This window comes from Chelmon rostratus, chromosome 13 (genome assembly GCF_017976325.1).
Source record: "Chelmon rostratus isolate fCheRos1 chromosome 13, fCheRos1.pri, whole genome shotgun sequence".
Classification (NCBI taxonomy): domain Eukaryota; kingdom Metazoa; phylum Chordata; class Actinopteri; order Chaetodontiformes; family Chaetodontidae; genus Chelmon; species Chelmon rostratus.
In genome coordinates, this window is record NC_055670.1 from 27,047,410 (window position 1) to 27,073,592 (window position 26,183).

General features: G+C 45.3%; 1 protein-coding gene across 1 annotated transcript in view; it reads right to left on the reverse strand.

Moving 5' to 3' along the window:
- ttn.1 (titin, tandem duplicate 1) overlaps positions 1-19,754 on the reverse strand; it is a 175,256-nt gene extending 155,502 nt beyond the window's left edge. Inside the window, 26 exon segments of the mRNA XM_041950097.1 lie at positions 25-285; positions 1,570-1,833; positions 1,925-2,197; positions 2,543-2,809; positions 3,168-3,446; positions 3,530-5,226; positions 5,769-5,937; positions 6,034-6,198; positions 6,290-6,522; positions 6,628-6,869; positions 7,016-7,243; positions 7,510-7,655; positions 8,233-8,375; positions 9,124-9,347; positions 9,499-9,533; positions 9,739-9,997; positions 10,083-10,145; positions 10,794-11,054; positions 12,056-12,169; positions 12,804-13,073; positions 16,429-16,648; positions 16,830-17,050; positions 17,163-17,248; positions 17,887-18,186; positions 19,079-19,282; positions 19,664-19,754. Coding sequence (XP_041806031.1) covers positions 25-285; positions 1,570-1,833; positions 1,925-2,197; positions 2,543-2,809; positions 3,168-3,446; positions 3,530-5,226; positions 5,769-5,937; positions 6,034-6,198; positions 6,290-6,522; positions 6,628-6,869; positions 7,016-7,243; positions 7,510-7,655; positions 8,233-8,375; positions 9,124-9,347; positions 9,499-9,533; positions 9,739-9,997; positions 10,083-10,145; positions 10,794-11,054; positions 12,056-12,169; positions 12,804-13,073; positions 16,429-16,648; positions 16,830-17,050; positions 17,163-17,248; positions 17,887-18,186; positions 19,079-19,282; positions 19,664-19,754 — 6,715 coding nt within the window.
- Between the last annotated feature and the right edge of the window lie 6,429 nt (positions 19,755-26,183).

Here is a 26,183-nt window from a genome sequence, read left to right on the forward strand (position 1 = left end):
GTTTTAAAACCGTAGCCGGCTTACCTGTTACAGTAAGAGAAGCGCTGCACATCTTCTCACCAGCAGCAAACAGGTACTCGCCCTCTTCATCCTTCATTGCGTTCATCACAGTCAGGGTGTGGTGCTTGTTTTTTGATTCCATCTTGTACTTGGCGCTGGCTTTGAGTGGCTGCCTCTTAAAGGTCCAGAAGGCATCAATGCCAGGGTGGGAAACCTCGACTTCAAATACGACGTTCTCAGACTCGGAGCACTCCTTGTCCTTCATCGGTTTCACTATCTGGACAGCTGTTGATATGAAACAAGAGTGGGACCATTTAACGAGTGATCAGCTAGTTATCTTTCATAGTCATGATAGAAATCAGGAATCAGGAATCAGGAAGCGTTTATTGTCATTACACAAGTGCAATGAAATTATATTCGGTTACAACCCGTCCCAGAGGACACAAAGGCACAAAAGACAGTAGAAATAATTGGAATGAGAAGACAGGGACAGGAGGACCACGACGCAGCCAGCAGGGCGGCGCTTCGCTTACTTAGATGAAAAACAAATGAATATAGGAGAAAAAAAGCTAATCTCAGACTGTGCACCATTAAAATGCTAACAATCAGTTGAGTTTTGGTCAATGGATAACAGTGACCGTCTCGGTCAAAGAAAATATAAATATAAATATAAAATATTACTAAAGTGTCAGCACTGAAATGGTGTCAGTGTAGTTCTGCGTGGATCTTGATCATGTTTTACATGAAAGGCTCTGAAAATAAATACTGCTGTTCGATTGGTCAGGGCTTTTTCTCTCTGTGCTTCAACTATGGGATGTAGGGTTAAGATAGGAATGTCCAAACTAGTCCATAAGGGGCTGTGTGGCTGCAGGTTTTTGTTGCAACCAGTCAGGAGGTCACCTAATTATCAGCTGATTAAATGAGTCCAGCCTGGTGTGCTCCGTCTTGGTTGGCATGAAAACCTGCAGCCACACGGCCCTTTATGGAACAGTTTGGACATGCCTGGGTTAAAGTTATCTAGTGATTTTAATTTTTGTCTCTACCTGGGAATATATCTTCCCATGGTAAAAAGAAAATCCCCCGATCCTGCAGGTTTATGAGAAAATACTACAGAATTTATTGAGAATTCCTTGAAAATACCAGGATCTTTATTTCCTAGTTTTTTGAAGCCTGATATCAGGAGCTAATCTAAAACTGCACTCCGTGAAGTCGGCAGTCCACCTGGACTTAACTTCTCGAAGCCTTTTTATTGACCTTTTCCTTTAAATCTGGCACCAATAAAGAATATATTTTATGTTTTTTGAATGTGGCAGAAAATTTGTTTTTGAAGTTTTAAGTCAGGCAAAAACTGACAATTTCCAGATTATTTTATTACTATTCCTAAAATTAATTGAAACATGGGATCTGCCATTCTGTTTATTTACTCATCCAACTGAAAACAAAAATATCTTCTGTGTGTACAAATCAAACAAAACTAAGAACGAAAGTAACAGACCTGTTTACGGCTAATGGTCTTCATTAAGTCACCACATGCTTGACCCTCGCTCAGCCTTTCCTCATACAACTTACTCTGAACAGAAAATCTGCAGCTGGTGTCGGCTCGGCCAACCACCAGTTTGTAGTTTCCTTCATCGGACGCGTAGGTCCTGTTGAAGACCAGACGCTGCTTGGCTCCCTTTGCCACCATCTGGATTCGGTCGCTGGGCATCACCAGTTTATCATCATGGTACCATTTGACTGAGCTGACGTCCTGAGCGGAGATCTTGCTCTCCAAGACAGCCTTGGTTCCCTCAACGGCACTAGTGTCCTTCAGTGGGATCAAGACGCCGATTGCTGCAACACAAGATAAAATATGTTGTTAGTAGGCTTTTATTTTGGAGTAATACATCCTTTACAAAAACAATACGCATCTAACGTGTCTTACTCTGAATGACCAGCTTTGCAGAGGTTGAGATTGCCTGATCGGGAACCACAAATGAGTACATCCCATAGTCATCCTTGTTGGTGTCTTCAATCAGAAGCTTGTGGATCTGTCTGTCAATTACAATGTGGACACGGTTTGAGGCTGTGACTGGCTGCCCGCTCTTCATCCAGGTTCCTTCAACGTTCTCCTGGGAGAACTTGACCTCCAGCTGAGCAATGTCGCCCTCACAGACAGTCAGGTCGGTTAGAGGCTGCATTAATGTCACCGGACGCACTGAAACAAGACAAACATGTTAGACACTAGATCAGACTAAAACGTCAAAGTAATGCTTTTGGTGCAGTATTCTTTCCAGCTCAGTATATGAAACTGGTACATGGAACAAAATAATGAAGCTTTAGCTATTTTTAGACTTTTAGGTTATGAGGTTGTTTGCTGTGTTGTTTTGTCCTTGTTGTGCTACAAGAAGGCACAACCCTAACCCTAACCCATGTCCAAAATGTTAAGGGTTCATCCATGGAAGAGCAGCAAGGTTACATTTCATGCCGATTACATGTCTATATTTCTTGCAAATAAAATTTCCAAATTTACTACAAATGTACAAAACTTATAGTCACTCACATTTCATCTTCAGTGAGGCACTTGTCTTGAACTCGCCCACTTTGAAGGTATATTTTCCCTGATCCTCCTTCTTGACATCTTTGATGGACAGAGTGTGTCTTCCACGGCGGGAGGACATGACATATTTACTAGTTGGCGAGAGCAGCTTTTCTCCAAAGAACCAGCTGCCTTCAGCGTCCTCACGAGACACAACACACTCAAACTCTCCGGAGTACGTCTCAGGCACCTCTGTGCTCTCCAGCTGCTTCACAATCTCCAGCGGTGCTCCTGTTTTTTTTAGAAATTACAGATGGCACGTCAGTGACTCCGGTTTCAGTGAAAAGTCCATCATACGCTTGGACAAAGTGGTTAAAGAAAGATAAGGTATCTAAATAGTATTGACATACAAAATTTGTACCTACACAAAAACAGAACACTATCTTATACTTTCTGCGTTATTATAGGGACAGTGGCTGATATAGTTTTTAAATTTTTATGTAACTGAACATCAGACTGTAAAAGACCCATTTAAAGCTAGAAACCAGAGTTCAGATCTATAGTAACATAAAATGAGATGTCCAACATCTCTGATAAAAAAAAATTAAGTTTAGGTCCTTTGACTGTAGCCGGATGTTAGGCAACCCACCTTCAACGTTGAGCTTGGCAGTTGTCCTGACGTCATCGTCTACAACCATGCAGGTGAATTCTGCGTCATCCCTCATGTCAATGATCAGCACAGACAGGAAGTGAACCTTTCTGTCAGAGTGCATCCTGTATTTGTCTCCAGAAAAGATCTCCACATTATTCTTCAGCCATTTGACCTTGACAAAGGGCTCATTGGTTTCACACTCAAAGGTAGCCATAGTGTCCTTCTCCTTCGCGTTGATGTCCTCCAGTTTCTGTGTGAACGTGATGACTTGCTTTGCTGCAACAATGACAACAAAACCTTGTTGAAAACTACACAATTCAGGTGGAGAATTACATGTAAAGTGTGGAAAGTCATATTACCTTGCACCAGCAGGAAAGCGTGGCTTGAAGTCTCCCCAGCGGTGTTTGAAGCTTTAACCATGACACTAGCAGAATCCTCTGCTGTGACATTTCTGATCACCAGTTCGCACAAATGATCCTCGGGCCAGTACCAGTACACACGGTCAGATTTCTCAAGTTCAACACCATTCTTGAACCACTGGCACACGGGTTCTGGTCTTCCAATGACTCTGACTCTGAACTTGACTTCGTCGCCCTGTGCAACTGTCTGGCTGGTGATACGCTCCAGGATCTTAGGAGCTTCCATGCTGGCTGACAGCTTGACTCTTTCTGGTTTTAGAGGTTTAGCTGTAACCTTGCGGGATTCCTCCTCCTTCTTTTTCTCAGCCTCCTCCTTCTCCTTAGCACGGTGGAGCAGCTCTTCCTTAGTTTTCCTCAGCAGATCCTCATAGGACTCGTCCCTCTTACGTGACTTGAGCTCCACTGCTGTGATGGACTCGTAATAGCCTTCCTCTGTCCTGCGCTTGAACTTGCCCCTCAGCTCCTCTGACTCCTCTGTGGCTTTCTCATGGACGATTCTCTGGGCCTTTTTGAGCTTGACCACCTCTTTCAGCTGAGAGTCCTCTGAAGGTTTCTCAGCCTTCACCACCTCGAATGGTGTTTTTCCAGGTTCGGGTGCAACATCGGCTGCCTTTGCCTCCGGAGCACGGCGCAGATGAGTCCTAAAGTCCTCTTTCTGCTGAATCTCCAGCTTTACAGTGTGTTCAGCTGAGCCCAGGTTGTTGTCGGCCACAACTCTCACCTCTCCTGAATCATAGGATTTGATTTCAGTGATTTCCAGATAGTAAATACCATCATACCGAAGTCTGTATCTCTTGCTTTTGCGGATAAGTTGTCCGTTGAGGTACCAGTTAACCTTTGGCGCTGGGTAACCAGTCACTCGACAGCGGAATCGTGCAGTGTCGCCTTCCTTAACCATGACTGATTCAGGAAGAAGGACAATCTCAGGTTTCATTTTCTCAGTTTCGTCTTCAGCAGTGACTCCATAGGGTCCTCCCTCGTGAGCCAGGCGTTCAATCTCATCGATTCGGTGTGCCCCCTTTCTGCCTTCAGGAAGTTGTGTTTCCTCAACAAGGCCCTTCTCATCCTTGACGACCAGGGTAGCCGAGGTCTGGTCGACTCCATACTTGTTGGTAGCTCTGCAGGTGATGACGCCGCTGTCCCTAGCGTAAGCAACTTCATAGTCAAGACTGCAGTAGCCAAATTCATTGACCATGCGCAACCTGTTAGCAGCTTCCAGGGGTTTGCCATCATGCAGCCACTCCACCACCATAGTGGGGTCACCAATGGGGGTTAATCTGCACTCAAAATGAGCTGGACCAAAACGCTTCATGCGAACAGAGGTCAGCTTCTTCTTGAACTGTGGTTTCTGCTGCTTCTCTTTGTCGTAAAGGTCGCCCTCCTCCCACTGTTCCTGACCATATCGCAGATGAAGGGGCTCCACCTCTGGAGGGGCAATCTCTTTGGCTCTGTAGGTCCCTTTGGGAATAATTATCTTCTTCTCTGGTTCAGGTTCAGCATATTCCACCTCAACGTTGACTCTGCAACGAGTGGTGTCTCTGCCAGCTTTGTTGATGGCGGTAGCTGTGTACCAGGCACTGTCTGAGCCAGCTGCAGAGGGAATCTGGAACTTGGCCTCTCCTCTGGTTCCTTCAACCCTGGGATATGGATTTGTCATATATTTCAATTTCTTTAACATTTTTGTTTTCACTACAATGAAAAAATACAGTTGTTGACCAATACTTTCCAGCTTACGAGGTTACATAAGCTGATTGGATCCTACCTTTCCAGTGCCAAATGGTCAATGAGTCAAAGTATTGTGACTGGTGAAGAGTAGCAAGCCAAAAAGAGTTTTTACATTTTTTCCAGTTTAGTAGACCAAAGGTCACGTATATAACGCATGCAGACATATATATATAATACAGATATATGAACTGTTATTCTTATTAGATTCCTTACATATAAAAATCAAAATTCAAAATGTTTGATGAATATTTACATCTTCAAATAGGTGAAAATAGAGTATAAACGTAGAGCATGTATTTTGTGATTCTGGCTTGCTTATTTGGCCATTGTTAGAAAGATATGAACATCATTGTACCTAAATATAAATAAAATAATAAAATAAGTCCAACATGTGTTTACTGGGAATGAACTTTGAGTGCCAGAGAGACTATTGCTAAACACTAATAAAACATACCTGATGTTTGGGTGCTTGTGAGGTGTGATGATGTCACTGTTTTTCAGCCAGACAATATCTGGCAGGGGATTTCCAATGGCTTTGACGGCCAGTTCAACCAGAGTGCCCTGCTTTACACTGATGTTCTTCAGTTTCTCAGTGAACTGGGGACGCACTAACGTTTCTTTGGCTGAAGAAGAAAGAAGAGATCATAGAGAAAGCCTTAAAGTCAATAAATGTTCATTAGCATGCCCTTGAAAAAAGCTGTGGTGAGCTGCAGCCTCACCATCAACGGTGAGAGTGATGGAGATGGAAGATCGTCCAGCTCTGTTCTGAGCGACGACTGTCCACTCTCCGGAGTCCTGCGGCATGGCTGGGACAATGATCAGGGACTGCGTACCGTCCTCTTTAACCACAATCTTGTGGGTGTAGTCGCTCACCACTTGTTGTCCTGAGGAGGTGACATACAGATGTTGATTACTGTGTGACCAACAAACCTCTTTGAAGAACACATTAATGACGATTTATCTATTATCACTGACCGTTGTGGAACCAGTATGTGTCAGGCATCGGTCTGCCAACGACCTTCAGGTCAAACCTGGCAGTTTGCCCCTCAGAGCATTTACAGGAGGAAGGCTTCATGACAAACACAGGCTTGTAGAGTCTTTCCAGCTGAGCCTCGTCTGTCTCGTCAAGCCGACGAGCAGGAGAGCGTCCGGGGGAACGGCTGGAAGAACGACCAGGAGAACGACTCAGAGAGCGAGGAGATGTGGACCTGAGGAAGAAGAAGAGTCGTCGTTACCCATGTGTCCACAGTTGTACACCAGTTTTTTTTTTTGATCTTATTAAGTATTTCTTTGTCCTTTGAATAAGACTTTACCTGATCCTCTGCATCGCTGGCTGTGGTGTGTATCTCTGAGGTGTTCCAGCCCCGGATGGCTCTATATAGAGCTTCCCAGAACTCACAGCATTTCCTTTCATGTTGGTAGCAAAGGCGGTGTACACCCCCTCATCCTCTGGCAGAACCACAGGCAGACGCAGGCTGGCCCGTCCATCCTGAAGAACTTCCATCTGGTAGTGGTCGCCAGGCCTGATTCTCTGGCCATCTTTGAACCAGGCAATCTGGTGAAAACAAAATCCGATTGGAAGACAAGTGTGGGTACAAATTCAAATGCACTTCCAAGCTCCGTTGTCAAATCTTCAAAGAGTTTTTCATTTTAGTTCAACAAAGACAAACCAGAAATCTGTCTCTTCAAAAAAATCCATACCTTGGGGAGGGGCATTCCAGCCATTTTACAGTGGAAAGTGACGCCCATTCCTTCCATAATCCTGTAGTTTTTGACAGGAGTGTCAAAGGTAGGCTGCATGGCTTCGGTGGGGGTGGCAGTCACCATCAGCTCTCCATCCTCTGTCACAATCTCTTTATAAGTAATCCTCATAATGCAGAGTTCAATCTCCTGGATGATCCTCAGCTCAATGGCAGAAAGATGGAATTCCTATAAATGAGATGAGAAGTTAGAAGTCTGAACAGGACACGACTTACTTTGAGCTAACAAATCACTCCTGGTCACACAATGTGTTCTGAAGGCGATGACAGCAGATGTCTGAAAGGAGTGGCTAATCGGTCATCTCCTCTGATGGTGGTTCGCTCCAAGGAACTCTGGTGGTTTAATCTGTCCATATGGACATGTAAAGTTCCATGTTCCCCTGAAACACCATCACTGTGTAAAACCACTCCAACCATGGCTAATGATGCGTCTACCTGTCCAGAGATAATGGTGGTGGTCATCTGCTCCATCGTCGTAACGACGACAGGGGGGACGTCGCCCACTTTGGGCTCCTGCACCACGGCTGTCACTTCAGTCTTAAAGGTTGCGTCCTGTTTCTTCATGTAGGCTTCGTATTCCTCTGTTAATAAAACAAAGCATTTAACCTCACGTGAGCTCGGGCGTCTTATTTCACCGACTGAACACCCTGACATGAGGGAAGAAGCAGCTCTTTGCAGTTATTACACACACACATCATTTTTCTTCCAGTCTGATCTATCTTATATTAAAAGGAAGGTAGATTTTACCATAGGTGTGGGAAGGGGGCTGCAGTGCCCCCTGGTGGTGGCTTCTCAGACTCTTAGATGCAACAGTAATAAAGTGAACCTGTACCAGTCCAGTCAAAGGCACACCACCCACACCCACAGTAAATGAATAGCTGTTCAGTACATGTAGTATTTGTTGATGTTTAAGTGCTTCCTGTTGTGATTGTATCTTCAAATGTTTCCATCAATTGATTCATGAGAGTTTTCTAATGGTGTGTAATATGAGTGTGTGTGTGTGTGTGTGTGTGTGTGTGTGTGTGTGTGTGTGTGTGCTAGCAGAGTGAATGGTTGCGTTTGTCATTGTCATCATCATTGTTGTTGTCACACCTGTATGTTCAGTTGGCAGCCCCCCTCACTTAAAACATTTTCCTGCATGCCTGGATGTTCAAATACCTTCCTCCAGCAGGCTGGCGGAGGCTGAGACCTCCCCAAGCTGGTTCTTGGCAAACACAGAGTATTCTCCAGCATCATCAGCAAAGGTCATGGAGATCTCCAGCTTGCATTCTCCAGTGTCCTTCTTGTAGGCAACTTTGTATCTGATGGAGTGGAGAGGAACAGGCATGTTAACTGAGATTCAATGATGACTAGTGCCCCCTAGAGGCTGTACATCCCAGACACAATCTGAAAAAACATCATTTTGACGATTCTGCTCTTGCTAGAAATGGCAAATTTCTGAATCATTTCAGGAATTATCTTTGCTTCAAGGGCAGAGAGATGATGGACGACATGCAACAGAGGCGAACAGATATCGCTTGATCAAAATATGTTCAGCTGATGAAATCAGCACAGCTCTAGATGCCAAGCAAGCCTTTAAAATGTTGTATGTTTGTATCTGTCTTGGTTTTTTGCCATCTTGGGGCCATGTAGAAAATATGAAACCTCACTTTAACGAATCATCATTAACCAAATCCACTTCATTCAGTTTCCCTTTCGCTCCCTGTAAGAAGCTGTAAGGTTAAAATTATCTTCCAAACTGTGTGAAAATTAAATATAGGTTTTTACGAGCTTGTTTTACATCATGTCAACACTGATTTTAATATTCAAACCAAAGACTTCATGTTGTCGAGGCTGCACATTATAGAATTCAGCCTGACAGATCATTGGTCCAGGGTTTGGTAGTAAGTTTGTAAGGACTGACCAGCCACACACCCGGGGACAGCAGGGACACGGTAACAGGCTCATTTGTAGATCCATCAACACATCAAACAAAAAATAAATAGCCTAAATTCATCATCCTCGGGAGACTGTGAAAACCTGGCCAGCAGTTTGTACGATATCACACACCTGTATCCGGTAGTGAGCGGTACGCCGCTCTTCTTCCAGATGACGTGTGGTTTGGGGCTTCCTCCAACCTGACATTCAAACACAACACTTCCTCCTTCCACCAGCTTCTGGATGGTTGGCTTCTTGATGAAGAAGGGTGCTGCGGCGGCAGTATCTGACTCGGCCACGCTCACCTGAGACATGGTCTCCTCTTTGGCTTCTTCGGTTACTCTGGAAACATAAATCTCCTTTTAGGATCAGCAGGACCGAGCTGTACTGCTGGCTTCCTTTAAGTTTCAGCAATTCAAAAGTAAAGAGCCTGGACAAACTTTTCTTTTTTAAAAAAACTTGACCGACTCACAGTTTCTCAGCAGTTTCAACGTGTTCAGTAACGACAGCGATTTCCTCTCTGCTCTCGATGTCCTCAGACACTGGGGGAGGACGACAGGGTTACTCTCAAGCAGCAGATTCACAGATTTCATGACAGGAACTAAGGGGGGCAGGGTTTAGTGAAGGATAAAGTCTAAACACAGTGCAACCCTGAGAATATTCAGGAGGACACTGAAAAAGTCTCATTTGAGGGACATGTATGTGGTATTTGTTGATTTTGTCTCCCGTGTTACTGCTTGTACTGACCCTGGACGAGCAGGTAGCAGGAGGTGCTGACGGTTCCCGCCTCGTTGGTGGCGGTGCAGGTGAAGCGGCCGCTGTCTTCGGCAAACGCCTCGCGGATCACCAGCTGGGCGAATCCGTTCTCGTAGCTAATCTGGAAATCAATGGAGCTCTCGATCCTGTAGTCCTCTCTGAACCACATGATGATGGGCGCGGGGTGACCGCTGATCTGGCACTCCAAGGTCACGGACTCGCCCTCCGTCACATTTGTATTCTTCAAGCCCTGCAGACAAAACACAGCACTTTTAGAAAAAGGCCCCTTCAAAGAGAGGTATGGATATATTTTTGGGGAGAACTAAACCACTTACAGACACCAGCGTGGGGGGGACCACGCCGCCGCCTGCAGAAGGCACGGCTGCTGCCTCCACGACCTGTCAACCAGGCAGAGATTTGTTAGAGCACAGAAATTCAAGACTAAATGCGCCTACTTCGGAAATCCATGACATGAACACAAAAGAGCAAACACACACAGGACAAGACTCAAAGAAAAGACGACACAGCAAGGACAGATGAAGAGGGGGCCGGATGGACTGAAGAGGTGAAATGAGGTTGTCAATAGCGTCGACGGGCATGTTAAAGCTTTTTTGAAAGCGATATTAAATCCTGGTTTCTCACAGAAATCAAGAAAACCGGACTTCCAAAAAACAGACTGAAGGTCAAAGAGTGGCCCTGAATGACTGCAAGACTCGTTTAATCCCACAAGATGAACGAGCCAGATGTCTGTTATTTAGCTATTAGTGTCCTGATGAGTAGTGAGGCTACAGGTGTAAAGTTTGGGGTGGTGCTGTAATTAAAAGGGTCATTAAAATCAATCAAAAGAAAAATATGCTGCTCCTAAGATTTGATATTCTTGTGTGGATAAGACGTTTTGGCCAGTCAGTGGCACCAGAATAAAGATCAGAGGGGTCATCAAAAGACTAAGGATCATCTTCTGGGGATCATGAATATCCACGACCTTCATTTACTCATCAGGTTTTCTTGTCCTGTTCAGTTCCAGCCCACCAAGCTAGATTACACACCTGGGCTCGCCAGTCCTTATATATTGTCTCCATGCCCCCCGAGTACACCACCCCCGTCTGTAACTCAGTGCCAAAATGACTCTGATATTTCTCAGTGAGGTCTTTGAAGGGTGGAGGAATGGGCTCCAGTGTCTCTCTGGTCCCTGCCATTCTACCAGACGGACTGGGAGACTTGACAGGCCTGATGATCTTTCTTGCGGCGGCCGAGGACGACGACAACTCTTTCTGCAGAGCAGCGATAGCCGAGCCGGCGATGGAAACCTGACCGACCCAGAGAGGAGGAACACCCACACCATCATCAACAAATTATGTTGATTTGATTTAACAGTTTGCGTTGAACCGCAGAGCAGGGAGGCATCTATGACGTGTTAGTTTTATTAAAGCTACAACAGGGTTAAATTTAGGGAATTGTAGATGAAGCTAAAGTAATCAGTGGTTTCAGGAGCACGTCTATTGATGAGAGGGTGAAGGAAAACAGGGTTAACGAGGATTAATTTTGTTACTTTAGGGTGATTTTATCACGTCTACACTATGGTTCACAACAAGTTTGCATTTCAGGCGAGCAGTAATAACCAAACGACCACTTGCTAAGCCCCTCCCCCAAACGGCATCTGTTCAATCACAGCTTAGCAGCAGTGACTCAGAGCAGGTGTGTCACTGTTTGCATGTCTTCACATGTTGATAGGGAGAAACTCTGGTCTAACAGCAGCTACTAATGTTAGCTTGCCCAGCTAACTAACTTACTGTCTACAGTGCTAAAGGCCAGGAGTTAGCATAGCATTATCTGATGACTTCATTTTATGAGGTCACAGGTTACGTTCAGGACTGAAGCATCCCCCGTGTGAGAGGCAGTCCTGGATGCTATCAGACTTTAAGCTAACGTTAGCAGCTCTGTCCTGTTTACACACCAGGAACCAAGGCTGTCAATCAAATTCAACACAACCTGAAGCTGCGACACTCCTGGACAAACTTGTTTTTTTTCTTTCTCAATTTTAGTATAAAAATTAACTGTGTACAAGTGTCGTTGTGTCAAAAGTTACCATGAATGTCTGAAGACTGTTATCATTGCAAACTGTCTTGACAGGTTAGCAACAGTGACTAAGGGGGCGTGGCTTAGTGAAGGGTCAATTACAGGTTGGATTACTGACTAAAGTTTGCTTTCTATTATTTCAGCATTTCATATTATTTCTCAGTGTTTCGTTAAGCTCTGCTCTTTCTGCGCAGGTTATTTTCTACTGCTTGCCTGATGTCGTCTCTCTTACCTCAGAGCTAGACTCATGTTTTGGGACAGAAACTTTAGAAACTGTGAAATGTGGGACTGGAGACGGGGCGAGACCAGTGTCCACATGGGAGGAGATTTCTGTGGCTCTCTGAATCTGGAGTAATCAACAGAATTCACAGGAGCGTTAAAACCTCAGGAAGAGCGGAACAACACACATACATATATTATTCAAAACATACGTACATAGAAATGTTTTGAATAATACTTTATTCCTATAAGTACAACAAATAACGACATGGTAATAAAGAGAATTCATGTTTTTAGAGTGATTATGTAAAAGCACTGGCAAAAATCTTCAAGAAATTTTACTATTATTTTCCATAAGTACGTTATCATTGAGGACACCTCGGGGACATTTGTGTTATTGTCTCTTATTGTCTTTACATTCTGTCATCATCTATAAGTGAGTCCACTATTGTCTCTGAACTATTTAAAGTATTTTTCACGGTTGTGACATCATCTTAAATGAATATTATAAAACCTGTGGGTGCTCTTTCCCAACAAGGAGGGACGTTAAGAGCAACGCTAAACTTTGACCTGATAAACATGATCAATAATCAAACTATTCGATTGTTGCTGCAGAAATTTCTTTACATTTTGGTGAAACCTGTCAAATTGTTTGCCAGTGCAGTATAAAAGATTCATATATGACAAAAGCCTTGAAACTGATAACTTAGTCAAATCCTTTGGCACGTTAGTCTTTTCTCTGCTGGGGAGGCCTAGCTAACCTGAGGCAGCGGCAGGGTGGGTGCAGGTGTAAACTCCTGAGCAGCGGTAAGCATTTGGCCGGCCTGCGCTCTCGTTGTTGTCCAGCCTGCTCGATAATGTTGATCGGCGGCCACGGCGGCGGCAGCGGGGGCCCGCTGCCTTAACTCTGCCTCTACGGCCTCCTCCTCTTCGGCGCGGCCGCCTTCGACATGCGCGGGCAGACGGACCCGAGCGAGGTCGACGGCGGCCATCACCGTGGCCACCGCCCCGGCTCTTTTCCCTCCCCCAGCCTGGAGACACAACCAGCAGCACATAGATGTCAGCACATCCACGGCGGGACAGAAGTACAGAGGCAGGCAGATGCACCGAGGGAGGTCGACATGTATCCATGCCTCCTTTCAGCAATTTGTCCCCTCAAATTAAAACACATTTGAATTCTTTCCATCTCTTCTTGTCCCCTCACAGTTTGGATTTGAAGTTCATCATTTTTGGTGTAATAGATCTGCTTTATTTACAAGTCTTCTTCATGGATCATCAGCTGGACCTGTTAGCTTTAACCTGAAGCCTCAAGCTATCAGGTGCTTATTTAAGGTTCTTTTACAGGCTCATTGTCTTCAAACATTAATGGTGTAGCTGGACATTTTCAAACAGCTCACACGGTAGCATTAGCCGATGTCCTCCCAACGTAGGACAGAGCCAGACTGCTTCCTGTCTTTATGCTACGATAGATTAGCCATGTCCTGACTCCGGGTTTCCAAAGACACAAAGTCAAGTCATTCATGAGCGTGGAGAATCAAACTGAGGGAACAGAATGGACCGATCACTAATCGGATGAAACATTTTAAGCCTCGACATCTTCCTGCCTCTGTAAAAGACACCAAACATTTTCATAAATCACCACTCGGTGACTTCGTGTACACGTACACCACGATCACTGTCGAGTTTTCAGAGAATCTGGTTTACATGTTTTCATGTGAAGAAAGTTGAAACTCTGATTCTGGTTTTGAGAAGTTAAAATAATACATAAATTGAATTTGGTACTGGAAACGTCATGAACAGGATTCAGTGTGCGTGTAAACTAATTCGAGTAAACATCGTCCGATGAAGACAGACGATGAAGACTCGTCTGTCCGACATGCAAGAAAAACGCTGAAATAAGCAGAAAGTCAATAAAAAGCAACTTGAGCAGAAGTAAAAGAAAAGTCAAAAGGCGATCTCGTGGCACCAAAAACTACAAAAAATGGCAGCGAGAAAGGTCAGAAAAGACGATGGAGGACATGTGAAGTGTCCATTGGAGACAGATGAAGAGCTCCTCTGGCTGCTGGAAGACCGGGTGGGGACCGAAGGGGTCTCTTCAACAGACAAACCTGAATCAAGAGACGTTCTCCCTTTGAAACAGCTGATGAGGCTTCGTGCTTGAAGACAGAGGAAAGATTTTTCCAGACGGACTAAAACACGCCTCGTCCACCGTGTCTTCCTTGCTCAGATCCTCCATTGGCGTCTCCACAGCTGTTAGCGTGTTTCACAGAAAGCTGTCGGGCTTGTGTTCGACTCATCGCTGCTGGAGTCCATACTCCTCATGGCTCGTAGCCTCATCGTGTCCCCGGGCATTCTGGGTAAAACTGGTGTCATCTGGCGTTCCAGATGATTCTGAGTCCACTTTGACAGTTTGAGGCTGATAACCAAATCAAAAGGATAAACTCCGGACTGACCAAAGAGAAAGTGAACATTTTCAGAGACTTATAGGAAGAAACAGCGGCACAAACTGAGAAAGTCGAAGTGACTCGACACGTTCACGTTGATTTGAGACGGATGGAAGAAATGGAAAAGACTGAACAGCAGTGTTACAGGAAGGTTTTCTGGGTCACTGGGTCAACCCAAACTTCACCATCCCTTTAAACACAAGGCTTGTTTCAAACACAAACTGTAGGAATGTAATTGTATGCAGAGCGTAGTGCCGCCCAGCCAGCAGGAGGGGGGACACCACAGGCAGACTTTATGGTAACGGTTCTTGGCGGGTCTGACGTTCGACATGCTGCTCATTGGAAGCATCGGAGGATTGTGGACTTTTCTTTTGCTGATAACAGTGCTGAACAGTCAGTGAGGTTGTGGTGTGGGTGGGTGTGGTTTCAGGTTAAAAGATTATTATCAGATTATTTCAGTGACGACATTTTCATACAGAAGCTGGAGAACTTCCTGGGAAAAGCAGTTATTACACAACGCTGCAGCAAATTCAAGGTAAATCTGCCAAACTCTGCTTGTTTTCAGTTCAATTTTAGTTAGAAAAACTAAACTGTGAAACAGGGTTCATTGTTTGAAGAGTTATCACTGTAAACTGCCGTTTGAGAGCAGGAAGACCTTCAACACTTTCATTTAACGCTCAGTCCTTCTTCCTGTTTGATGCCAATTTGATTTGTTTTTCAGCAAACCTCCTTTTAAACTTCATTTTATACTCAGAAATGTGAACAGAAGATGAAATACAACTTGGATGCATGTATTTGTATATAAAGAATCGAATATTAACGTACATGTATGTACCTAAAATGATGAGAAGCAACATCTGGGTTAAAAAGGTGGGTTCAGGTTCGAAGTGTGGTTCAGGAGTGAATCCAGACAAAGACGAGCGGGATTCAGGTATGGATGTTTGTTATTTTGCCATGTCATCGCCGTGACGACAGGCCTGATGATCAGCGGTCGCCTCTGAATGTCAGTTAGTCTCATTTAAAACAGTTTTGTTTGAGTGAAGATGATTCACAAACAGACACGACAGAGTTTTTATGGACATATATGACACATATAAAGTCGTCTCATTCACACTCTGACGACAAGCCAAACAGAAGTTCAACGTTCACACTCAGGAGTAAATTATTCACCTGAAAGGGGGACGCTTTCTTTCTAAACTTACATATCAACTCTAACTTTTGAGCCAGTGAGCACCAAACATGTGGAAACAATCTTATTCACTGTGTCTGTAGAGATAAATTGGGGATTTTCTCATTCACTTCACTTGGATTCAGCATCTAGTGGTGATTAGAGGAACTGCAGCTTTGAACAGAGTCACTACACGTTCCAACTTTTACGAACTGATCCGACTGCTAACGCTGTTCTTTTTCCTCCTTTTTAATGTTCGTGTTCAGAGTTTTAATTGTTCACACAACTTTATTTTATCTGTCTTATTGTCTCGTGTCTTGTTTATGCTGCTGTAGATTCAGTCAGTTAGCTGTTAGCTTGTTGTCTGTATTTGTTTACATTTAGTCAAACTGAATTCGCTGTTAGCGGCTCCTGTTAGCAGCTCCTGTTAGCAGCTCCTGTTAGCTCCTGGATGTACAGACAACTGATGAAAACTGATGGACGTTTGTTTGGGGTGAAGAGAGGAGTTATTTCTTCAGCACAAACTGCACCACCTGTCTGCTAAGTTAAAGATATAGCACCACCCATAAATCAGAACATTTGGGAAATTTTTGGGGCAAACGAAAATTTGGAGATCTTTGCCCGTATCTTAGAAAATATTTTTAATGATTTTGATGATATTTCTAAAAAGTGGATCCAACACCATCCATCCTCCAGGTTTCTCAGGTTGCTCCCTGGACTACCTGACCACTAGATGGCAGTATGGACCCCCACCCCCAGTGCGCCCGCCCTCACCTCTTTGACCCCGATGACCTGCTGCTCCCAGTGCTGCTCCTGGCCCAGCTGGGTGACGGTGCTGCTGGTCATGCTGGTGTAACTGGCCTCGGCCATGTAGCCTGCTTGCTTCCAGGGTGGCAGAACATCGGCGCCGGCAGCTGCCTGTTTGCGTGCGGTGATGGGGGACTTGACCGGCCTGATGGGGGACACTGAGAGTCTTGAAGTGGGAGAGACAGGCCTGGAGACGGGGGAGGGAGGTCACATTACAGGCCTGTAGGGGGCCAACCTCCAGTAACACCGTCACCCCCGCTCACTGATGTAAAATCACACTCTGACTGCAACCATCTACAACCTCCCGTAAATTCTGACAAACAGCTGGTATTCAAATGATGTGCACGAATACTACAGGCTCCACCCACCTGACAGGTGTGGGCGTGGGCGCCTTCACATGTCTGACAGGTGAAGGCGACTGTTGGCGTCCTCCGGTCACCTTGGCGACCAGCGAGGGCTGAGTCGGGGACTTGGACGTGGGTTTGGGAGGAACTCTGGGCGGAGTCTTGTGAGCCAGCTGCTGAGTCAGCTCAACGCCCTCCACCTGCATCTCCATCATGGCGGTGGCCTGGAAGCTGGCCTCCATCCTCTGAGGGCAGAGCACAGGGGGAGGAGAGACGATGAGGTGAATGCAGAGGCAGAATTACAATAAATACAGATAAATTAAGACACATGATGGATGTTTCTGAAGTCTTTCCTACCTTTTCCACTCTGGTCTGACGGGTCTGAGAAATCTCAGAGGTTGAGATCACTGTCTTGGTTTTCTTTGCTGGAACGGCTTCTTCACCTGAACACAGATGTTTTAATGACTGCAGCATCATCTCACCGTCGTTATGTTAGCAGAACGTTCATGAAGCCTGAAGTGTCTCAAATCTCTGAGAACTTAGAACTGAACAGAGCAGTTTGACAGCTTTGTTTCCTGTATGCTAAGCTAGCTCTTTTCAAAGCCAGTTTAATTTCTTACCACACCCAGAAAATGCAACTTGGTGCTTCATGTTTTTAATCCAGTCTAAACTTTTACTCGTGGATCAAACGACCACCAGCACGTTTAACAGACACCCTGCTTCCAGTCTTTGTGCTAAGCTGAGCTAAACTTGTCATACTGAACACGGAGATGAACATGAGATCTCCACTTAACAACCGAGAACAAATTAGCCCCCGTGTCTGTGGTTTGGGCTGAGCTCAATCAATGAAGACATGAATAACATCGGTACATAATGAGTGTTAGTCAGAGAGCTGAGAGTCGTCATGATGATTGAGGCTGATTATCAGTAAATTTAAAGTGTTTTTGGTTTTCTCTCTTGATGGAGCTAGGCTAGCAGTTTCCCCTTGCTTCCTATATTAAGCTAAGCTAAGCTACTGGACGCTGTGAGAAGAAGCTGACATCATCTAAAGAACTGGACTCTGAGGCAGACTACTGAACACAAAGGTCCTCACCCTGAACCAGCAGCTCAGCGGTGGAGGTGGCACGTCCGCTGCTGTTGGCGGCGGTCACGGAATATGTCCCAGAATCCTCTGGGAAGGCCTCGGCGATCAGCAGACTGTACAGGTCTCCCTCCTGGAGGATCCTGAAGTCCGCCGAGCTCTGGATCTCGGCTCCCTCTCTGTAGAACTTCACCACAGGCGTTGGGATACCTGAGACTCGGACGTCCAGCCTCACCTGGCTGCCCTGTCTCACTGTGGAGCTCTGCAGTCTCTGAAGGAAGCTGGGAGGGGCTGTTTCCGCTGGAGGCAAAGATATGATTGGCATTGTGTAATGTTATTCTCTGCTCCACTGTAAAACATACTCCTACCTCATACACCTATACACCTGAGCAATATTACATCCTTAAATACTACACCTCTGGTTATATATTTTTATTGTATTTCCACTGTGACACACACACACACATATATTTATCCACTGTGCAAAGAGCAAATACTGTACTGAACTTATCCATGATCCCTTTTTCTATATTTCTCAGTACTTTCCATTTGCAATATATTTTTATATTCTGTATAAATTGTACATATATATAGTCAACTTCTTAATTTGCATGTTTCTGTATGACTTTGCTATTCCTATTTCTACTAATGCTGCCTGTAACTCCAAATGTCCCCATCTGGGCATTAAGAAAGTTGATTTTATCTTATCTTATCTTATCTTATCTTATCTTATAAGAAGCCACCTTCGTTGTATTGTGTCTGGACTCACATACCAGCCAGTATATTCTGCAATAGTACTTTTTATGAATGTGTACTTTGAAAGACCAAACATCAAACTGCAGTTTGACAGCAGATCTCAGCATCACCTTCTTGCTTCTGTTGACATGCAGGTGAAAATGAAAAGGGAAATGAAAGACTGCGTGGCGCCGCGTCACAAACAAACGAACACTCGGTATCACGACAAAACGACGTGCTTTGAGCTCAGCGCTAACGTCAGCTCGCTCGCTCTCGTCGCTAACAGCATTTCTCTCTGTCCTGGTTTTACAGCTGGTTTACATCTGGAGTATCTCCAGTCAAGGTTCAGGATGCAGCAGAGAAGGACCTCAACGTCAAAACAAAGAACTTCACAAGGGAACTGAAGGTTTTACGAGGATTCAGGGGACGTACTGGCAGAGTCTACCTGTGCTCTCACCTGTAACGAGGAGTTCAGCGGTGCTCGTGGCTTGTCCTGCACCATTGGTGGCTCTGACGGAAAATCTTCCGCTGTGTGCGGCGGTCACGGCGGGGATCCTCAGAACAGCGCGGCCGTCGCTGAACGAGATCTGAACGCCGGGCAGAGCAGCGGCGGAAAGAACCTGGCCATCACGGAACCAGCTCACCTCAGGAACTGGAGAACCTGCAGAGGACAGAAGAACCAGACCTGACTGCTGTCAGAGGAACCAGAGAGCGACACGCCGGGCAGGACGGACGTGATCGGCTGAGCTGGAAGTGACCCAGTTTCATCGACCAGTGAACGGATCTCATTGGCTGAATAGTTGTCACTAGTATACAGGTAAAGTAATGTGTCAGGTGCATCACATCTACACAGCCTCAGGTGGTATTGGTATGTTATCAGATACATGTAGAAAGTACAATATTTCCCTCTGAGATGTGGTGGAGGAACATGGAAATACTCAAGTACAGTACAAGTACCTTGAAAAAGTGCTACAGTAAATGTACTTATTCACTTTCCAGCCCTGATCATGAGTGTGGCGACTGCTTCAGAAAGGTTTCTTACCACTAACTTGAGCCTCGAACGTGGCGGCACTACCCTCCAGTGCCACGACGCTCTGCAGCGGCTGAGTGAACGTTGGTGCTTGTGTTGACATGACGGTCGGCACCCTGCGGACACACAGAAACCAGGTCTTTAGATGTCCGTCAGATCTGCTACAGTTTAGGAAACACAGGTTTTAGGGAAGGAATTAATAATTCCTCTCCAGAAACAGCCGATCAAACGCGTCTGTCAGAGCTCCCACATCCGGCTCTGACAAACACCTCCACCTTCGCTCCACCCAGCGATGGTAACTGTTGCCATTATGGAAGGTGTCAAACAGCAGCATCAGTCAGTGAATGAACTCTTACAGAGAAGCAGCGTGACGATATCACAGTGCAGGAAAACCTCTTACAGAGGTGGATGAAGGGTCGTCAAGGAGACCAACAGTCAGCAGTGTTTCATGTTCACCTTTCTTCAACTGTAACCAGCAGCTTCACCTTCTAAACAGAACTGAAGCTCAACTCTAGAGGCGACGGATCAGCGATAGTCACGTGACTCAGGCTGGACTAACGGAGTCCTGCTGACGGAGGAGAAAAGTTCGTACGGGTGGTTTTTAAAGCCAAACAGCCTGTTTTGGTGTTTAGTCTGCAGGACTGTATTAGTGTAAACATGAGGAGGTATTCAGATGTTCCTGCTGAGGAAACAGGCTAACCAGGAAGTAGACCAAGCCCAGCAGGAATGAATGCATTGTGGGCCACCAGCTCCAACCTCCCAGTGGCCGTTTACAAGAGAACGGCCGACTGAAAGCGTCTCAACGAGCAAACAGAAGTTCATATGTCAAAGTTTAAGAGTCATGTGATCACCGAGCGGCAGATCTGACAGACTGACACGTCTACATGTTTGGCATCGCGTCCCGAATCGGCCGTTTCTGTATCCACAGAGTTGTAGTTTCAGCTCTTTGCAGGAACAAACATGTTATTTCTACACCTGAACTGCAGCAAATAACAGAAGAAGAAGAGCAGCTGTTTCTGTCGGCCATCTTTTCTTCACCACCTGAGCTAACAGCTAATCCCTCACATGCAGGTGTTTTTATCTTTTACCTGCTCAGGTTTTTATTGATGTTCAAATCTGAAAGCAGCTGAAAAATGTGTCGAGTGTCTCCTGCAGCTTCGCTCAGAGAGGTTTGAGTTTCAGAAGCACACCAGCTATAAATGTCAGGAGGCGGGGCTTGTCGGAAGGCAGGCGACGCTGACGGACGGCAGCAGCTGGAGGTCAGCAGCGTGGTCGAGTCATCAGCAGAAGAAGAAGAAGAAGAAAAGGCAGACACCTCTGCAGCAGGTGAAGCCTGAAGGACAAACTGAGTCCCATCTGCAGGTTTAGAGATAAACACGAGCCAAAAAAACAAGAACAACACAAACAACCGTCCCGATCAAACCGATCAAACTGATCAAACTGATCAATTCTGATCAAACTTTTACAAACTAAAAATGTTGCAGCAAAAAGAAGCGACATGATGATCAGAGAAGGCAGAGAAACAAGACAGACAATCAATAACTGATAACTGACGTGACCTTGCTGCGACCTCAGTATAAACGTGGACTCGGCTCTTCCTGCGACCCCCCAGCGTTCTGGTTTCGGTCTCAGACCGGGAGCCACATTTAGCCTCAGCTGGCGTCCTTCTATCAGCTCTTTACTGCCGACAGCTGTTGAGACGCTTGGTGAGAAATGAGATCGCAGCAGGTCGATGTTGCTTTTCTTCATCGCGTCGTACTTTAACAAACTTCTTCCTCTTTCCACGATCTTTGAACGTGTTGCGAGTAAAAGCATTTTCACTTTGATTTTAATGTTTAATATTTCTAAACTTCCTTATTGTTCTGGTGTAAAATCACTTGAAAAGGAACAAACACTTTAATGCAGCTGATTTCTGGTCGTTATCATGTTACTGAAAACTTTTCATTCTTCTTCATTTCCTGCTTCTGTCTTTTTCTCTGTTTCATCTTTACTGAAGCACGTCGTCCTTCTTTAACATGTGCTGATAAATAAAGTGTTATTGGTTTTAATTCAGTGTTCTGATGTTATCAACAAGCAAACATGGTGCCGGGGGGGTGAGGGGGCCCTTAAATCTCTTCCCCCGACCTCGTTCACACGTGGGAGGAAACCTTACGAAAGCTTTTACGACGTCGTTTCAGCTGCGTTACAGAACATCCAGACAGGAAGCTCTCCGATATTAGAACAAATCAAATCTTTACTTTTGTACTTCGATGTATGGAAGGACTGAGCGGGGTCATGAGCACTCTGTGAGGTGTGAACACACCGTGTGTGTGTGAATTTAAAGGCTTCTCTTCACTTTCATGAGATTTAAAAGAGAAGCCTCACTTCTGTATTTATCAAATGTGTTCATTTTTAATTCACTAACAGTTAAAAATGGAATAAAAGAAACATAACAACCATAAATTAATTGTCAAAAATGTCTTTTTACACCAAAATATTGTTGCATTATTACAAAAATGTTGAAATTCCTTCATGTGTTCATGTCCACATGTTAAAATCCAACTTTACTGTTACTGTAAATTTCAAAATGCAAATCACATGAATTGTTCATATTATTGAGCTTTTTTGTTCGTTTCGTCTGCTAATTTTCTGAATGTGAGAGTATTAATATGTCAGTGTTTGACTGTTGGTCAAAATAAAACATTTAAACACGTCAGCTTTCGACCAATGTGAGCTTTTAACTGGCAGACGGCTCTACGTGTGATGTTGTTTGTTACGTCGATTAAATAATTACAACACATGAGACATGACTGTGGAACTTTAACGAGCGTTTCTTTAACATCGTCTGCGTTTGCTGCAGCTGATCTGGACTAAAATAAATCAAAAAGTAATGAATGAAAGTGAGGCAGACAGCAGCGCCGACCAGCAGACAGCAGCGCCGACCAGCAGACAGCAGCGCCGACCAGCAGACAGCAGTGCCGACCAGCAGACAGCAGTGCCGACCAGCAGACAGCAGCGCCGACCAGCAGACAGCAGCGCCGACCAGCAGACAGCAGCATTGACCAGCAGACAGCAGTGCCGACCAGCAGACAGCAGTGCCGACCAGCAGACAGCAGCAGATATCTGCCGATTAATCGATTCACTCTGACTGATTAACTAAACGCAGAATATAATCCGCAGATCAACAGACTGTCGCTTTCTGTTGATCTTCCTCTCTGAGGAGGAGCTGAAGTGTGACGCGGTGGTTCAGTCTGAAGCTGATCTGACATCAGCTGCTCCTTCACTTACTGCTATAAAGTACCAGCAGTACTGCACTAACTGCAGTATCAGCGGCTTGAACTCCATTTATCTGACAGCTGGTGAAAAGCTTGTGTCTCCAGCACTCGTGCTCTGGAAACCCGCCCTGTTGCTCCTCATTGAGACAGAAACTTCAATTCTTCTTCACATTCTAGAAGATTTGTAAAAACGACTTTATCTTTATTTCCCCACAGATTCTGTGGCTGAACCGACTGCACAGGCTGAATAAATCAGGAACAGATAAAAGACAACAAGAAAGAGAGAAAGAAAGACAGAAAGAAAGACAGAAAGAAAGACAGAAAGAGAGAAAGAAAGAAAGAAAGAAAGAGAGAAAGAAAGAAAGAAAGAAAGAAAGAAAGAAAGAGAGAAAGAAAGAAAGAAAGAAAGAGAGAAAGTAAGAAAGAAAGAAAGAAAGAGAGAGAGAAAGAAAGAAAGAGAGAAAGAAAGAAAGAAAGAAAGAGAGAAAGAAAGAAAGAAAGAAAGAAAGAGAGAGAGAAAGAAAGAAAGAAAGAAAGAGAGAAAGAAAGAAAGAAAGAGAGAGAGAAAGAAAGAAAGAGAGAAAGAAAGAAAGAAAGAAAGAAAGAGAGAGAGAAAGAAAGAAAGAAAGAAAGAGAGAAAGAAAGAAAGAAAGAAAGAAAGAAAGAAAGAGAGAGAGAAAGAAGGAAAGAAATGTATTGTACGTTACGACCATCACCCACACCTTAAGACCAGCGTTTGTTAAATCACTGTGTGATCACTGATCTGAGAGCAGACAAACACATCAGACTGGAAATACAAGGTTTTCCCTTGACAGTAGCAACAGTACGCTGCAGCTCATAGGAGGTTTTTCCGTCGTAGTATTAGTACTTTAAATGATGCAGCTGAGCTCTTCGACTTCTGAGGCTTAATTATCAAAGATTATTTCAGTTTTTATTTGTCGTCTGTGCAGCGCGGCGTTAAATACGTCCCTATAAATAAACCAGCTAGTGATGTCATCAGGTGCCTGACCTGTGATTGGATGAAGAGCCTTTGGTAACACAGAGCTGCACCAGTGTAAAAAAAACTCATAAAGTGAAAACACTTAAATTAAAAATCTGAAATAGATCAAAGATCAAATCACGAGGAAACACCACATGATTAAAAATAACAGCCAGGAAAATGTAACAAATACAAAAAGAGAAATAAAATGTAAATCGAAGTTTGTCAAACCAAACAGCGAGGAACTCATTTTAGAGCCTCATCCAATCATCATTTACTGTATTTACTGCTGCTGTAACGAATGCAGCGTCTGTCCTCAAACGGCAGAACAACAGCAAAACGTTCATTAAAGTTTACAGATCTGAGGTAAGTTTGAGGACCATCGAGGCCACGAACACAACTGAGCACAACGAAAGATTAAAAAGTATTTTTAGAAGTGTGAAGTTAATTTCTTCCTAAAATAACTGTAAACATTCCTTCAGATTCTCGGGTTGTTTAAGAAGCTGATAATCAATAAGTGGAGTTATCGGTGATTTATTTTACTGTTCGTGGTCTTTGAACGCCTCGTCATGACAGCTGGTCAGCGGCGTCAGCTGATTCGATGGGAACTTTGTCGACTATCAACACTGAGCTGATCACACTCCGATCGATCCGTCGGCGATCAATACACACAACTCTGACCCCCAAATCACATCGGGACAAACTGGATAAACTCAGCTGATCAGAATCTGAAAATGTGAGCGACAGATATGGCAGTGGCCAAAAATACACCGACCCCCCCCCGACCGCCGGCACCCTGACCCCGTGCAGTTTGATTGACAGCCACCATGTGGCACATAGCTGGAGGTGCAAGTGATAGCCCCGCTGCCGATTCCCTTAAAAAGCCATCAGCCGCCCAGCTGACAGTCCGCTCTCATGCTATCAGCGGCTATTCTTGGCTTTCCTCAGCTCGCTGCGCGGCTCGCTGCACGCGGCCGCGTCCAACCCAAGTAAAAATATATCAAACAAACACCAAAAGGCAACGAGAGTTCTCCAAAAACCTGATTCCAGACCAGCCGGTCTGATCTGGCCTCCATAAACCACATGAGTCAGCACAGCGGGGGGGTGATCGCGGCTCAGGAGGAGACACACGGTGGATGTTACTCACTTGTTTCCACAAGAGTGCCTCAGAAAGGTGGGACGGAGCCCAGGTGACTCGAACAAGTCTCCTTATCCAGAAGGGTTTTCCAGGAAAATCCAAGATGAGAACGGTCGAGCCTTGAAAGCCCCCCACAAAAAAACAAAACTACACAGTGAGAGGCCGTGTAGTTTTGCTTTCCCTCCTCGCAATCCCTCCACCCGAGGCGAGGCTGGGAATGCTCCAACTGCTCAGGAGGGCCCAGACGGTGCTTTAGGTCTTTATACCAGGGGGGACAACCTGCATCATCACCCCACCGACGCTCCCTATTGGCCGACGGGACACTCAGGGGGGCACTGTGGGACACGGCAGCCATTTATGAAACCTCCACCCTGTCAGTCAGCCGGTCTCGTCGATCCGGCTTTGATCGGCATCGATCTGCGATCGTCTGACGGCAGCTCGTTAAAACTCGTCTGAGCGTCGATTCGTTAATGAGATGAAGAGCGGAGAGTTGAGAGAGTTAAAGAGACGACGCTCACCGAGTCATTAAATAGCTGCTGACCAAAAGGAGGCAGAGGCTGTCCCTGTCAGTCAAACCCCCACCCCACCCCCACCTCCACCCAGCCGGGTGTTACAACACAGGAACAAACTGTGTTTACACTCTTCTTCTGCTCCACTCATCGAACGAGCTGATTCCTCAGCTGTCAATCATCCTTCATCCCTCCCTCCACCTGGAATCTGGCTTACAGGAGAAAAAGTGAGGAGGAGGAGGAGGAGGAGGAGGAGGAGGTGAAGGAGAGGAGCTCCACTTGTTTGTCTGTGACAGATGATGATGCCATTAAGCTTCGGGCCCCGCAGACGAAGAGCCCTTCTTCGTCTTCCTCTCCATCTTCTTCTTCTTCTTCCTCTTCCTGTGCCAGTCTTCCTCTGCTGGCACTGTGGACTAACCGTCCTGACGGTGGCGCTGCCTCCTCAGGCCTTGTGCTGTGTGGACAGACCCTCGTTTATTATGTCCCTTTTCTGCCTCCTTTTCCTCTTCCTCCTCTTGGACTCCCTCATCCTCGTCTTCTTCTTCTTCTTCTTTGCTGCTCAAAATGTCCTTTCTGCAAACTTCTCCAGAGGTTCATTTAGTTTAGCTGTTAGCCTCTCTGCACAGTTTGTCCTTAGGAGCTTCCGTAGCCA